Source organism: Myiozetetes cayanensis, unplaced genomic scaffold (genome assembly GCF_022539395.1).
Source record: "Myiozetetes cayanensis isolate MyiCay16 unplaced genomic scaffold, myiCay2020 scf4, whole genome shotgun sequence".
NCBI lineage: Eukaryota > Metazoa > Chordata > Aves > Passeriformes > Tyrannidae > Myiozetetes > Myiozetetes cayanensis.
This window is the reverse complement of record NW_026087631.1, coordinates 12,990,614-13,006,580: the sequence shown is the minus strand read 5'-3', so window position 1 is coordinate 13,006,580 and position 15,967 is coordinate 12,990,614. Positions and strand designations below refer to the sequence as shown.

At 41.8% G+C, this 15,967-nt stretch overlaps 1 protein-coding gene and 1 long non-coding RNA gene across 2 annotated transcripts in view; one reads left to right on the top strand and one right to left on the bottom strand.

Moving 5' to 3' along the window:
- Window positions 1–15,967, bottom strand: part of SNX30 (sorting nexin family member 30) — a 50,672-nt gene that overhangs the window by 9,669 nt on the left and 25,036 nt on the right. The window contains exons 3-7 of the mRNA XM_050328774.1: window positions 15,792–15,902; window positions 12,457–12,615; window positions 9,724–9,919; window positions 8,876–9,075; window positions 3,214–3,300 (exon numbers count right to left, since the gene is read on the bottom strand). Coding sequence (XP_050184731.1) covers window positions 3,214–3,300; window positions 8,876–9,075; window positions 9,724–9,919; window positions 12,457–12,615; window positions 15,792–15,902 — 753 coding nt within the window. The remainder of the gene's footprint in view (window positions 1–3,213; window positions 3,301–8,875; window positions 9,076–9,723; window positions 9,920–12,456; window positions 12,616–15,791; window positions 15,903–15,967) is intronic.
- The window catches only part of LOC126646975 (uncharacterized), a 70,290-nt gene continuing 55,094 nt past the window's right edge, over window positions 772–15,967 (top strand). The window contains exon 1 of the long non-coding RNA XR_007630483.1: window positions 772–893. This is a non-coding gene — a long non-coding RNA (uncharacterized LOC126646975). The remainder of the gene's footprint in view (window positions 894–15,967) is intronic.

The following is a 15,967-nucleotide window of genomic DNA, read 5'->3' as shown; positions in this document are numbered from 1 at the left end:
TCTTACCAGTAGAAACACTAAATATTAACTAGCAACTAAGAACTGGGCAGAAAGCAGACTGGACTTTGGGGAAGTTGCTACTTTCTTACCAATGTCTGTTCTCAGCTACTGGAATAGTTCAAAAACTCCTCAAACCAAAAAACCAAAGTGATAACTGGTTTCAACTCCAACACACTCTTCAACGGCCCATGACTATTTTAGTGAATCAGCTTCAACTTATGAGAGATGTATATGCAGGAAAGAACTGAGCATAAAAGTGTATATTCAGGAGTCTGGTGACCTTGCTATATGATAAGAAGTTCTGCACATACATCTAATCCTCTTCCCATTGATTCTGTTCTCTTAAAAAACTAAGAGTGCCTCACGTTTGTAATTTTGTGTGGTCACATACAGATGGCATGTCCACTTTAAAATTCCTCTAGAGCATCATTACAAAGGAACAAATCGTTCTGAAGCAGAGAAAATCCAGCATATATTAATATAAAATAACAGCATATGCTATTTCTACCTTCCTAATTCTCTGGCAATAGATAATGCTACAAGGCTTCCCCCACCCCCCGGTAAATACATATGGTCACCTTCTACTTCAAGTACTGCACTGCCATAGTTACTGTTCCCATAGACCAACACACTTCAAACCCTTGAGGCAGACGAAATAAATCAGGTCATCAGAGGTGAACTTCATCTCACTTAAAGGAAACTACAACTCTCCTTCGCTGCTCTCAGAGACTGAAATAGTTAATGCCTTACACATTGTAAGATCAAACCAAAAGGCTTCTGCAAACTGAAAAGATGCAGCTGCTCACCCAGCAAAGCCCACCCGTCCCTGAATACTGCCAAAGGACCTTCAGATCAGACAACCGGGTGCCACTGTCCAACTATCCTGGGTGCAGGTGCACACCCGAAGCTACAAACGATTTCCATATAAGGGAAGAGGCTAAGAAGCAGCAAATCCCGCAAGGTGAGAGAATCCCTCTTATCATGCCAATGTCCTCCCTTTACATGATAACTGTGCATCTAACCTGAGCTGTGCAACTCAAATGTCGGACCACGATGGACAGGATTGATGCTGACACAACAGACACCTGCAGCTGTCTTAGGACATGTCAGAGACTCATGAGATGTCCTGTGACACTATTCATTGTAAAACTCCTCGGCCTGGGGAGGTACAAGGTGTTCCCACCTGTGCTGGAAGTGTATAATAACTCATAACATCTCTGAGTTGGGGGGGGAAGCTTCCCCCAGCCCCAACAGACCAAGACCCTCCCCTTCTGGGGCAGGTCACAACAACTGCATTGGTGGATTACTGCAAAATCAGCTCCAGCATGGGTCAGGAGTGGGTAAGCAGCACTTCACCACTGCACTTGCGAGAAACTGAAAGACTGCAGACTCTGCACTAATACCGTGATGCTGCTGTTAAACACCACACACATCATGCTTTTGGTGTGAGCTCCAGCATTCTGAGCAGCGCTTCCTGACAGACATTTCCAGCAGCCCTACACGCCTTCTGCAAGCTCTAAACAGATGACCTCAATGCCAGAGTGACCTAATGACACCCAAAGAGCTTTGTGATGCCCGCCAGGGTATGTGCCCAGCGAGGCCTGGAATGCCCTCTAGTGGAGGAGATTATCAAGTAGCCATAGGTCGTCCTCTCATGATCCAAACCTAGGCTTTCTTCCCCTTAAGATTTCATCTGGGTTCTTTTTTACATAATTTCTACCAAATCAGCAAGTACAAGGAACACAAATGCCATTCCACAATTGCAGCTCATGACCCTCTGCCTGCTTTTGGTTTCCAGCAAGTCACAGCCAGGAGATCACACCGAATGTAAGATATGGTGCTAGGCACAGCTCTGAGCTACCAGCTCCTATAGACAAGGGCACTTCCTCCAGGTGCAAAGGATCTGAAAACCACGAGATAATATTTTATGAACATGTAAGGAGTTCTATATAGTTTCTTAAACTTCATCTTACAAATGACACAAACTACTTATGTTTCAAAAAAGGTACAAGGAGTTGTGAAAAGATACACTTATAATCTGGAGAGGAGACGTAGGTATTCAAAAAATTCTCAAGACAGCTATTTAAGTGCTTAATTTTACACAATAATCCCACTGAGATATGAGATCCAAATAGGTGAGAGATTATCAAAGTTCAGCAATTCCACTGCAACAAGATCTTGATAAGAGTCAAATGCCTAAAAACCTCAACTGGCTTGCTAGATATGCTAGGTTTAGTTCCCTCCATCCTAGATACAACTTGTTAGAATACCTGCTTATACAAAGCTACAGAGAGGAAGTACAGTACCTACCACAGCAGTCAGCAGTGGGGCAGGCAAAAGACCAAGATACAAGAACACCGTAAAACACCTAATACATCACTACTTGTAGTTCATGAGAGATGCAAGAGAAATACTAGTTTGCATTTCTATGCTCTCATCCTCTTCAGTTTCTTAGATTCAAAAATATTATGTGAACCTCCTGTAAGATTACTGTACAGCAATCCTAATACTGGGAAGTCCTCCATTAGTTATTTACATAAATGTAAGGGGAACCAAAAACCTCAAAGCAGAGGAAGGGAACAAACCCTGTTGTCATCACCATTTAAAGCAGCAGTGATTTTAGAAAGGCCTCTTGCACTCTGCTTCATGAAGAAGCAGGTGTCAGCATAAGTATGTCAGTTCACAGCTTTGCTTCTGCATGGAGCCCAGCCAAAACCCGTCACCCAGTGACACCTGATGTGTCTGTTCAGCATCACAGAGGCAGAGCTCCCTAGCAGAAGTCGCAAAATTTGCAGTCTTCCACAATGAAAACTAGTGCCCCAGAATACAGTTCCACAGTGCCAGGGATAGGGCCTTAACTCAGCTAGATGACCTACTGCTAAGTCACCAAGGAGTGTTCCACCACTGCTTCAATACCTGTCACTAAACACTCCAACTAACTACTGGCTGTTCAGGTGTTACAGAGTTACCCTGCTCTGAACTGTGGGAGATCAGTAGTACAGAAGTTGCTAGACAAGTTATATATATATATATATTCATACCTATGTCTTTATTTCACGCCAGTTTGACAACAACAAACTTCTTGTTTTGCAAGAAACTGCTTATATTGCAAAGAAGCCACCAGACCCAGAAAAAGCAAGTTGTGCTTCTCCATTCTTTTCAGGCAATAGTGTAAGTGGAAGCTGTTTTTGTAGAGTAAGTTGAAGGGCTAACCTTTGGACGGTCTTCCTTCTTCAAGGCTACTGCTTCCAGTTTTGCTTCATACTCTGCTTGAACTTGGTCTCTCTTCTTCAACACGTTCTGTGGGCAAGAGAAAAGACAGCTGTGAGAGATCCTCTTGATCCTTCCCCCAGGATGCAAGAACTCCAAAATGATAAAGGTTAAGTGCAAATTCAGTCCAAAATCATACTTTCAGATTTACTTTGTCCTATTTTACAGTTTTTAGAGAGTAGTTTTTAATAACAAAGAGCACTTGCTGTCCATAAGCTGGCAGGGTCAGATAAAATTCAACATTTAGACAAGCCAGAGGCATGCAAGACAGAAGCTGTCACAAAACCAGTATCATAACCCTGACTAAGTAAATTTAATTCACCAGTTCACCTATTATTACCATGAACAGGGTATAAACAAAAGCATCAAAGCTGACAAGGACTAATGCAAAGTTTTTGATATCCTCAAACAGCACTGTCAAGATACAGGAAAACCACCAAAGAAGGTATTACATCTCCCTTTTCATTTACAAAGACTATTCAGAATCCTTTATTGCAAGCTGTCTTGCATTCTCATGTCACATTCTCATGTTAGAACAAAAGTAATCTTTTATTTTAGATCAGTTTAGGGGGCTTGGTTGTTGGTTTAATTTTAAAAAAAATTGTGAAAAGTATAATTTACACAAAAAGCAATGAACTGCTCAAGTGAGTTTCACAAGCAGTAAATATTTTCTTGACAGAGTACTCTAAAAATACAGAGCCAAAGACACTACCCTTACCTTGTACTACATCCACAAGAGCTTCACTGAGGTAATACCACAGTCTTACCATTTGAAAACAACCACAGGAATTAGTCTTTTAAAGAATATATTACTGAAAAATAAGCAATTTTGGGTCAGCAAGAGCAGGCAACTTACTGCTTCAGTCATCACAAAGCAAGAACTGGTATTTTTTAATTACTCAGTTGATGCAAAGTTGTAAAAAATGTTTAGAGTGAAGCCAGCCAACACTCACTGCTGAGGCACCTGTAAATCTACAATTCTCTTGCAGCTAACTTGGCCAAGTCACACTTTGAGTCTCCCCTAGAAGGAATTACCCCATTAGGACCAAGTGATAACTAGTCATTTTAACAGTTTCTGACATGGCTAGTAAAGCAGGACTAGCCATGTGCACTGTTGCCTTCAGAAATCTCTTTTCAAAAGAGTAGTCAGAGCTCTAAGAGCCAGTCTAGCCAATACCTGTTTCCTAATTAAAGTATCTACTACAGTATCTACTAATCATCATCTTCCCCCTCTTAAGGCAAGAAAAGGTCAACAGTGAAGTTGCTCTGGAGTAGAGACAGGAGTGTTGCAATCAACACTCTTATAAAAGCTCAATCCATGATAAATGGGAATGGCACCCCATCCACAAAGTTACTATTAGTTTAGGCAATAAAAAGAGGGCAAACCTGAAAAATTCACCTTCAACCCCTTAATGTTCCCTTTAGTCCTCAAAGGGATGCAGCAAGCATGCCACTGAATGTGTTTGCTAGCCAAACCACAACATTCCTCTCTTTTTGGAATCTATGCAACTATGTGAGATGGCCTTTAAGTCACTGAGGTTACCAATGCAACAAAGGTCTGAGAGATTTAACAGGTATTTCTACTTTGTACTACCACTTGAACACGAGACAACTTTCTTCTCTTAAAAAACAACCGCCTCCAGCAATTGCATTCTGCCTTTAGACGCCAGGAGTGTGTGCAGGAAGTTGAACCTTTAGCAGGAATAGCCAATGATTAGAAATTACAGGCAAACGATTCAAAGGACAGGTGTCTCGTTTCTCTTTAAGTGTTTATGTCCATCCACTGTGGACCATTAACAATTTGCTTCTGAATACAGTTTTAAGTATCTGATAATGGCTGACCTGCAAACGATGAGAAAACTATTGCCCTCCCTTTCACCTGTATGTTTTCCTCTAGTACTGCCAGGCAATCTCCTCTCAGTTGCAGGTCAATGCACTAATACTTTCGCTGCACTTATGAAAAGCTCTGCATCAAGTATCCCCAAACTTTAGTAGAAGGTTTGCATGGAGTGTGCTAAGGCCTCACTTAGAGAGAGAGAAGTTTAAAAAAACCCACAAAACTTGAAAGAAACCAACACCAAACAGAAAAAAACTCACCCAGCACACTTTAGTTATTTCAGAACAGAACTAAATCATTGGTCCCTGAACAAGAAGACTTAGCTCAGTTTCAGCAAGGCAGGTCCTCCTCCATTTTGTTTTTAGGTGAAACATTCCTCCTTGGCCCATATTTCTAAAGAGCTTCAGGAGTTTGCCATCAGCCTCCTCAAATTCTCAAATTTCAACTTCAATCCTATTTGCACACCACATAGCTTCATCCTGTGACCAACCTCACAAGAGGATCTCTTTTCAGTGCCTGCCTTTACAGACAGTTACCTATTAATTTAGTGCTTACTTTAAACATGCATTAAAAGTCATGCATAGTGTCCAAACACACCACTGGGGATAGCATCATCTGATAAGCCTGTCTAGCAGTGCTAAGCATACAGAGTTCATGTAACACTTTAATATCAGCCCTGAATTGTGTAGAGCAGAGTCCATCCTCTGCACATGTCTCCCTGGGAAACACCAATGGACAGCAAAAAGTGTGGTAGCACGTTTGCTGACAAGGGCCTCCCTGCAGCAGGATTTGAGATATCCTCTTGCCGTGGCACAGAATCAGAATACCAGGTTGGAAGGAACCTCAATAATCATCTGGTCCAACCTTTCTTGGCAAAAGCACAGTCTAGACCAGACAGCTCAGCACCCCATCCAGCTGGATCTTAAAAGCATCCAATGTTAGTAAATCCACCACTTCCCTGGAGAGATTATTCCAAAGACTGATTGTTCTATTATGAAAATTCTCCTAGTGTGTTCAATTGGAATGTCCTTGGGGAATAACTTGTACCCATTAAGCCTACCTTTTCCATGTGACATCTTGTGAAAAGGGAGCTTCCATCACCTTCTAGTCACTCCTTAAATACTGCAACATGGTGATAAGATCTCCCCTAAGCCTTCTTTTCTGAAGGCCGAACAAAACCAGCTCTCTCAGCCTTTCCTCACATGGCAGGTTTCCCAGTCCCTTGGTCATCTTCATAGCCTTTCTCTGGACCCTCTTCAACTAATTCACTTTTTTTTTTGTACGGCAGGGATAAAAACCGAACACAGTATTCCAAGTGTGGCCTGAGAAGCATTGAGTAGAGCGAATAATTTGGAAAAGGTCTCTCCTAGACACTACTAGCACACAATTTATCTCAAGCCTACACCACCAGCCTTTCCCCACTTCCGCAAATCTTTCAAACAAACCCAAAGACAGGGCTTCCCTCAAATCAGCCAGTATTTGATCCAGCCAGAACTACTGGGCTTTGCCCTTGTTTGTCCAGTTCCTTCAAGCTGTCCCCCTCAGGAACAACAATGCTCCTGAAGACACTAAGGTCTCTCCATTTCTAACCTGGCAGTTCTTACTCTGAGGGACATTCAGCCAGCTAGAGACTGCTCTACAGATGAGGTTCCCAAACCTACACCAGGGGTACAGTGCGCAACAGAGAAAAGCTATCAAGGCCGCATTGAACTACCAGTACCTAAAGACTTACCTTCACCAAGGACCCTGTACAAAAGATGTGGTCTGAAAGACCAAAATAGACTTTCATTTCAGAAGCAGCCCTCACAGGATATGATGAAGGCAACTGCACTACTAGTGAAGAGGACAGTCCTTTCAGCAGAATGCCTCCTGCACTCCAAGTACAACCTTCTTTTACAGTTACTTACTTGGTGTTACGGATTCTGCAAAGACAGTTCAGTAGCTGCTCACTGCAGAAACAGCAACAGACTGGTATTTTCTGGCTGAAGAAAACTGTACTTTGTAGGTCTGAGAGAGTTCAGCTTTGCCATTTGAGAAGGAAGGAAAATAGAAACAGTCTGTCTGGGCTAATAGTAGTTTTTATTCTTGATTTTCAAATTTTCAGACAGAAGAAAGCCAGTAGGATGCCCAAGCTGGACACTAAACAGCATAATGCTTTATGGCACTAGAAGTCAACAGTCTAAAATGTTTAAGCTAAAAAGCATGGGTTTCTTCAGCTAAGAGGTACTTTAGGCAGTTAAGCACCACTTACCACAGTTAGGCTACCTGCTGGCCTTTTAGAGCCCTTTTAGAATGGTACTGTCTCCAAGCCAACAGGTAACTAGACACAAATTTTTAATGCCATTCTGCCTGTGGTTAAGTGGTGCTTAACTTCCCAAAGTATCTCTTCAGCTAAAGAAACCCGTGCTTTCTAGCTTAAAAAATTCCCCTGCTACATTTGTGAAAAGCACCTCTCACAAATCAGCCTGACCCTTCAGATGCCATCTTTGGTAGGCCAAGGCATTTTTAGCATCAAAAGACAGATGTTTTGAGTTAAAAGCTTTAATCACTAGACTCACACTGTTTATTTGTAAGCACATCCCACCCACCTCCACTTCCTACAGTCCCAACATCCTGAGACAAGGCTTCCTACAGGTCACACTGTTCCAGCAGTAACTTGTTGTCAATATATCCCTAAAGAAAATACATCTTGGTTATGCTGTGGTCAATACTATGGTGACAAAAGCAGAGTATCCTAATGGAATTTGTGAAAAGCCTTCTGCAAGAATACTTCAGCTACACAAGAGATATACAACTAACCACCTGAAGCTGGGAAAAGAAACCTGCACGTAATCTGTTTCAATTCTCAGTTTGAGAAGTATAGGATGAGACTAAGACTAAGACAAAGAAGGTCTATCATGTTCAGACCGTAAGTTTACAAGATCTGTAAAGCAGTGCATATCACAGCCTTGGCACAGTTGTTCCAAGTGGAAAGTCTTCAGAAGGAACTTGTCTGTTAGTACCCTATAGAGAGACTGTTAACACACGTTGTACCATGGGCATATAGCAAAAGGCTTTAATGGAGAACTGAAATCTTTGGTTTTATTTCTCCGTGCAGTTTATTCAGTAATTCTTTCCCCCATTCAATGTGATTTAATACCAACGCTCCTTAACTTGAAGGGAATAAAGCCCACATTGAAGTATATCCTGCATAAACATCAGATTCTTAAGAGAGATTAAGAGTCACAGAATACAATCTTTTCTTGGTATGCAGAACTTACCTTTACAACATCCTGTCTAGGCTATGGGGATGACAGAGGAAACAGTGCCTGTCATTTGGACACATGGTTCTGAAAGGAGGCACCCAACTCTGCCACATACAAGTGACAGAAGCTGCTAATGCCATCTATTCTGTAGGGCCAGGCACTAACCCTGTAGTGAAGAGCTGAGGATGACTGACTTTCTGTGACTTCAAAGATTCTAGGCAGCCACAGGATGTCTCCTATAGAGTGCTACCTGCCACTCTGACGAAGGAAGAGCTCTCCACCACTTTGTGTGCACCCTTGTAATACTGACCATAGCTTGACTGAATAGCAGAGCAGACCTATAATATTATTTATGCTAGTAAACACACCTAATTTTGTTCTGACTATGAAAACATCCTCCTACTTCATGTATTATTTACTTCCACACTTTTCCCACAGCATTTCTTGCTGTTAAAAAGAACAAACCCACGGATATATCATGCCAGGCAAACACAATGGCTTTCTGCCACAGGGCTCTCCCTACCTTCATTGACTCAGCATACAGTATATATTCCCTAAGCACAGGCAGGAAGTCTTCTGTCATGTCTTCACTGAGTTCTTCAAGAGCTGTGCAGCAGTTCCCAATACAGGCAGACACCCCTTCCAGGGGCTCTGACAGTTCAACCTCCAGCCCTCCCCAGGTTGAATAGACAGGTCCATATTCTCGTAGTTCCACCAAGTATTCTGCAAGAAGCAGATGGAAAAGTAGATTAACAGAAAATGAGTAAGGCACAAAGATGCGCAAACACTGATATCAAACAGGAGCAATTATGCACAAAGTTTGACTAAAAGTAACCCCCACAAGGAGTCAAGACTTGTGTTGTGTTGGCACCTTAATAGACAGAGCACTGTGGCTACATGGATGTCACGGTCAAGTTGCCTCCTTCTTAAATGGCCATTTTACTGACTTCCAATACAAACACACTTGCACCTTTGCAGTAGCCCAAGTCAGCTTTATAAACACAGGTAAAATTTGGTTCTAAGACAGCCTGCAAAGGTTATCTTTGTCTAGGACTTCCATCTGTACTCCTCCAGGTGGAATGTACAGGTTTTTCCACCTTCCAAAAGTCTATCATCAAATAACTCCAGTAAGACAGCAGACTGGTATAAAAAGAGCGATTTCAGAAAATACTTGGAGAGTAGAGCTACAATAAGAACACTGTGTTAGGCTTTGGGCCTGTTTTAGATCTGGAAGGGCCATTAGGTTTTGCTCTGTGTGTGACATTACAGACCAAAATTATCAACGCAAATTGTCTTGATCATGCTATTAACTGGAATAAGAGACAGAACATTCAGACTGAAGTATTATGATAGAGCACCTTGTGTCCTTACCCAACTGCTCTTTGATGATCCGCTGTGCTATTCTGTCAATGGTACCAAGCTTTAGAGAGAATGTATCAAGATAATCCCCAATGGCTGCAAACTCCAGTGGCCGACTTCTTAATTTGTAGCCTCCTGTAACATATTTGACAGACTCCCCCACCTTTGACAGCAATGCCATTCCTTGCTTTTTGTAGGCATTAAGATCCTAGGAATTAAAAAACGAAAAAGAACACGTTTATAAATATTTCACAACCATGTTGGAAGATTAATACAATGAAGGATACTTTCCAGTCAAGATCAAATCTTGTGAAGGCAAAAGATTACATATGACATGTAGCCTTGGACAAAGGCTCGCTTTGTACAAGCTGCACAGCTGAGCACAGCTTCAAAACTACCCCTAGATGGAGAAAAACTATCCAGGAGAATGGTATGAAGAACAGTGTAAATAACTAAGTAGTTCAACTTTGCACATGGCCAGACTTGCCCATGTTCCTGTGCTGTCACCAGGGAATTAGACACATTGACAGCTCTGGTTCCACCAAAATAGCTCATATCATTTATCCACACATACTTCTAAGTTATAGCCCACAATACCAGTATTATGCAAATGCACCAGCTGGCTCCAATGACCTAGTACAGAGCTACATATCACATGCCCATTCAGTGACCAGCACCCTCACACCAGATGTGTGGTCAGATAGGAGGCTGTCAAAGTCTGTACACAGAAAAAGTACAGTAAGACAGACTACAGCTCAGGCTAGGTCAGATGTAGCTACAGTGCCTGCACAGAAAATCTGAGCTTCCTTGCCATCGCTTTACACATCTGCACAAACCATCATTCAGATAACCTATGCTGACAAGGCTGTTTGCCTACAATCTTCAAGGGATTTCACCTTAACAGTACATCAGAAAAACATGGTTTTAGTTAGCAAAAACGCTATCCATTTTGCATGGACTGACTCCTTCCAGCAGGGGTCAGTATTCAACATCTCAAAACAGGAGCTGTAACTGGGTTATCCTACACAGCCTGAGGAAGTGATGTGTTCAAACCAAGTAGACCCTGTAGAGGTCAAGAATTCAGACATGCTATTAGGGACTACACTAAAAGCCTTCTTTAAAAACAGAATTAAAAAACACCACCAAAAAAAAACAAACAAAAAAACCCCCAAAACAACAAAAAAAACCCAAACAAACAAAAAACCCACCACCACAACAAAAAAAACACCAACAAAACACAAAAACAAATGAAAACAAAAACACCCACCCAATTAAAAGAAAACCAAACCAAAACTCAAACAAAACCAGCAGCCATCTTCAAAACATGTACTATGGCATTCTTTCCAAGTACTTAACATAAGTCAAACATAGGTCTGATTAGGAGAACCTGACATCTTAGCAGCTACTATAATTTCAAATTATGTTTGCATTTAAATGCAGTGGTTCCCTGACTCTTGCTTTCCACATGACCTAAGCAGTACCTGCAAGCAGGCACCATAAAAAGATCCTTGAACTCAAAATTATTCATTCACTCTCTCAAGCATTCTGGTGTGTTCAAGCAGGGAACACGAAAAAAGCCTGGTTTCTCTTTTTCTGCCAGAAGGTGATCTTATGACTTTCTGTTGTAACTAAATTTTGGAGTCCTAGCACACTGAACTGACACCACACTGTTCCAACAGAGCAAGTTCCAACACTAGAGACAGTCACACACATGCCCTTTCCCCCCACCTCCCAGGATGCTCTGTTGACTCTGAGCTGTGCTCAGAGCTGAGAAAAAAACCCTTGACATTCATTTCACAGGGATGGGAGAAGACTAAGCAGCTTAGAAAGGTGCATCGTGCTTGGACAGCTGAAAAGAAGAACAAATATCTGACATTTAACTATCATGATACTAAACAAACTCTGCATTTCTGGCTTATTTCAGTAGTTAAGTTCACTGTGGAGGTGAAATAACAGAGCACTGGAGATTGATTCTCACACTAACATCAAGCAGACCATGAGCCTGAAGTGAGCTCAAATTAAACACCACATTTGAGTGAGCTAGATGAATGTGATTGGAAAGATGTGCTTTTATACCCCTCCTCACCTATCCAGTCAAACCCAAGCATAACCACAGGTCCTCAAAGTCCCATTTGAAATGCAGTTCTAAAGAAAGCCAAAGAAAATTGCACCATTGCTGCATGAGTCATGCAGGAGATGAGCATGAAATTGTTGACTGAGAACAAGTGAGAATGAGGCCTCCATGCCTAGTTTTGAGGGCAGCAAGTGCAAGCAGTATAAAAAGCACAGACAAGAAAAAAAGCCAAAAAATTTGCAAGCAAGGAGGGAAGTAGGGAAGGAAGAGAATTCTCTCTTGCACAAAAGCAAGAGAGAATTCTCTTCCTTCCCTGCTTCCCTCCTCCCCAGAAAAGGATTTTAAAGTCCACAATTTTCTAAACTTAGAACCTCTCTGGCATAATAGGAGTATGTTCTAGGCACACAACTACAAAACAAGCAAGTCTGAAGAATTTGTTGATCTGCAGACCAGATTCCTCTTCCCTCCAAGCAAAGGGAATCCATAGAGTTGTCAGGGATCCGTCACACACAATATTCAGGGTTCCCAGCAACTCTCTGGTATTTTAGGGGAAGTTCTGATCTGCGTATCTAGTTTTATTAATGACTTTTTACCTTCATTTCAGAAGGGACTGCAAAGGTTCCTGGTTTTTTGTCCCCGTCAAGGACTGTGTTCGGAAGTTACTGGCTTACCTTGGCTGTGAGAAAGACGTTGAAGTGCTCATTGAAAGAAAGCACTGGGTGATCAGTTATTCTCTTCAAGAACTTGTCTAAAGCTTTCCTCCTTGTTTCCACGAACTCTTCAGAAAAGCGATCAACAACACCCTTCACCACAAATTTCTCAGGAAGAGGCTGTCAGAGATAAGCAAAAGGCACAAGATTCAAAAGACCGAAAACTTGCTTCTGCTATTTGGAAACAAAGCAATCAAGCACCAGTTTTAACAGGAACTGAAATGCTGTGTTTGCTAACAGGAACCAAAATGTTGTGTTTACTAACAGGAACTATCCATCAGATGGGATGCAAGCCATGCTCAGAATTAGCTTTTAATTGGTCTGGTTTAATGCTAGCAATTCTACTGAGTGGCTTCAGCTAAGAGTCACACCAGGGAAGCCCAGACAGTACTAACACGAAATACTTGTAGCACAGCTTAGATTGTTCCCCCTACTGCTACCTGTGTTCAAGATCCAGCTCCAAAGAGATGTCAGAAGAGCTGCACACTATTCACAACAGCAGCGCACACCCCCACCACCCAATGCTAAGGCAAGGCTGCCTAGAGCACATAAACTCAGAAAACAATTCTACTTACTCTCCCCTCTCCCTCTCTGAACAATTTAGAACTTTTGAATAGGGCCCTCCTGTAAAAGGCTGATAATCTTAGTGAGAGCATCACACTGAGCAGAGACAGACCAGCAGGCTTGACACAGCAAGCGCCCGAGTAGTCCAGGCTGGATCCTTTCTGAAGTACAGGCACACCTGGTCACCTCTCACAGCCAACTTTCATGAGTATGCTTCTTTAAGTGACAAAGGTCTGACTTTGTCCACTCTTGTATCTTACTATTTTAAGCCCATCAGTTCTTTTCTGCAGTTCAGCTTAACATACACGCCTAAGACTGTCTCCAGACTTGCTAGTTATACAGTCCCTCCTGCTAACACTTAAATGACGGACTTCAAAGTACCACTTCGGATGGAAGGTAACTCTTCAAGCTTAAGAGCGGTTAGTTTCAGCTCCACCATCAGATCTGCTTTTGTTCTGTCCAGACAGCACGGAATTTAAGACTAGTATCAGTTTTTAAACTGTGCTTTGCCTTTCACTCTTTGTGAAGCAGTCCATCCAGACAATCTGCTTACTCTTAGGCTACCAATCACAGTGATTTTCACCCAATTCAGGAATTAGGATTCTCCTCTGCAAAGAATCCGTCATCTAAAATTTGTGACAAAAATAATTCAAGAAAAAAAATCTGCAAACACATCCTTTCCCACCATACCCCAGATGATGCAAGATGTACACAAAGATTGTGCCTCCTGAGAAGCACAGCCAGCATGACTTAGGTGCAACACAGCTAAATGTATTTAGTTCTTATGATTAAAACTTATCTTATTATGCTTAGCATTCAGATGATCAGTCATGCTAATTAAACCATTGTAAGGTACACTATCATTAGAATATCAGAAGTATAATGCTTAGTGCATTAGTCTTCGGGTAGGAAGGAACTCTTTTCCTTTGCTTTGTAAACTTTAGCTGGGACTCTATGAAGTCACTACCTCAGCACCATATGCAGGAGGAAAAGGACAAACTGAAAGACTAGTTTAAATAACCTTAGTTCAACCAAACACATGGAAGTGTGGCACTGAATAACCACTGAAGTTTGAGCATTTGAGACCCACAGAAGAGTGTACCTCTATTACAAAGACTTCTGCCATTTAACCTGGTTTCAGCTACAGCAGTAGTTACAGTCCTTTCCATTTTAGGCCTTTGGAGGTCCATCCCAAGTAGTCAGTACACATAGCTAGTAAACAATATCCTGTTTTAACTGTGTGTGTAAATTATCTACCTTATAGTCTTCCACATTAATAGTCTATTTTTCCCTACTGAGACACATGGGAACAGAGTTCATTGCAGTCGGGAATGGCTTCAAGTATCCAACAGAGCAGCACATCCTTACACTTCCAGATTTTCTAGAAGAAAGGTACTTAGATACTGCCTTACTCTGCAGCCAGTTTCACATCCAGTATTAGAGCTACTCATGCCAAATTTGCTGTTCTGTGTGCAATGAATTCCAGGTCACGGCAAAGCAGCTTGATTCCCTGGCTGTGACTCACCTTCTGCTACTAGACTATTATTTATTGCCTTGCAGCCTTCAGGCAGGACCGGCAGCCCGTTAGCATACTCAAGAATCTGTAAAACTTAACTGTGATAGTTCCAGCTGTTCAGAGAACAGGAAGCAAGAAAAGACAGTATGGGCAGTTAACACATTACGTGTGTACCTTATTCTCCCAAGCTCACTGTCTTCTCCCTACCCCTCAGTGACATATTTTCTGCCAGTTAGTGGTGTCACATGATTCTGTAAAGTACTCCTTGCCTTTGAGAGAATCAGCCAGTATTTCACTTAGAGGCAAGCCCCAGAGTACTTAAGGACTTAAACAGCACTCTAAGCCAGAGCAACCTAACTAAATACTTCTCTCACAGCCTAGTCCTTGCTGAGGGAGGGAGACCAGAGAAACTGCCACCACACCATCCACTCCAATCCTAGATGGGCAAGCTAAAGTATGCCAGTAGTATTGTTATTTCCAGAGAATTCCCCTCCAACAGGTCTTTTTTCATTTCTTTGTTCAAAAGAACTGAAAGTGGTGATCTTACAGGTTTCCTACCTATTCACATCTTCTGCAGCACAAAAAACATATCACATAAGGTAGTATCAACCTCCTCATCAAATAAGGTGGTCAGATTGCCAGTTTTGGGAAAAAGGGGTGTAGTATTTTAGTTAATCTCTTTAATAAACTTCTGCCTACTGAAAGCATGCAATAGCTACTAAGCCAGAAACTGAGGTTTCTAAGTCTGTGATATCAAATGTCAGCCTTATTAAGTGCTAGCACAAATAGTTTTAAATTACTCTGTAAAACCGGCTCAAAAGGCCATCTTGAAAAACAACTAAGAATGTGAAGTACCTGTGTGGCTTTTCATAATCCTCAGCTGCTCTGAAATATAGACGTAAAAACTGAGCAAACAGATGAAGTGCATTCCATTTACGTCACAACAAATGTAGTCAGCACACATATTGCCCTGCAGGAGGCTGCCAAAGCTCACCTCTCAGGTGTGCCACCCCAGAAAAGTCTAAGCTTCATAATCAGTCAAGAATGGGAAGCTCTTCCCACTTCACTGTAAGACAGTAAAGTACCGTATTTAAATCTAAATACTCAAAGAGAATGAAGTACTGTTTTTAAAATTTGGAGACAAATCACACAAATATCACCCTTGGAAGATAAATGTACAACTGTCCTTAATAGTAGATTCTTGCTTACTACCTACGGGAATGAGATGCGTTGGCTGAGACTCTTCCAGCTTGTTTCTCAACCAGTCGAAGTCTTGGTACCGCCGACGGACAGAATACTCTGGCAAATCAAACTCTGCTCGTGTAGTCTGGAAAAGAACAGAAAATACTTAGTGTTCACCAAACTTCTCACTTCGGAGCTTACCAGCAAATG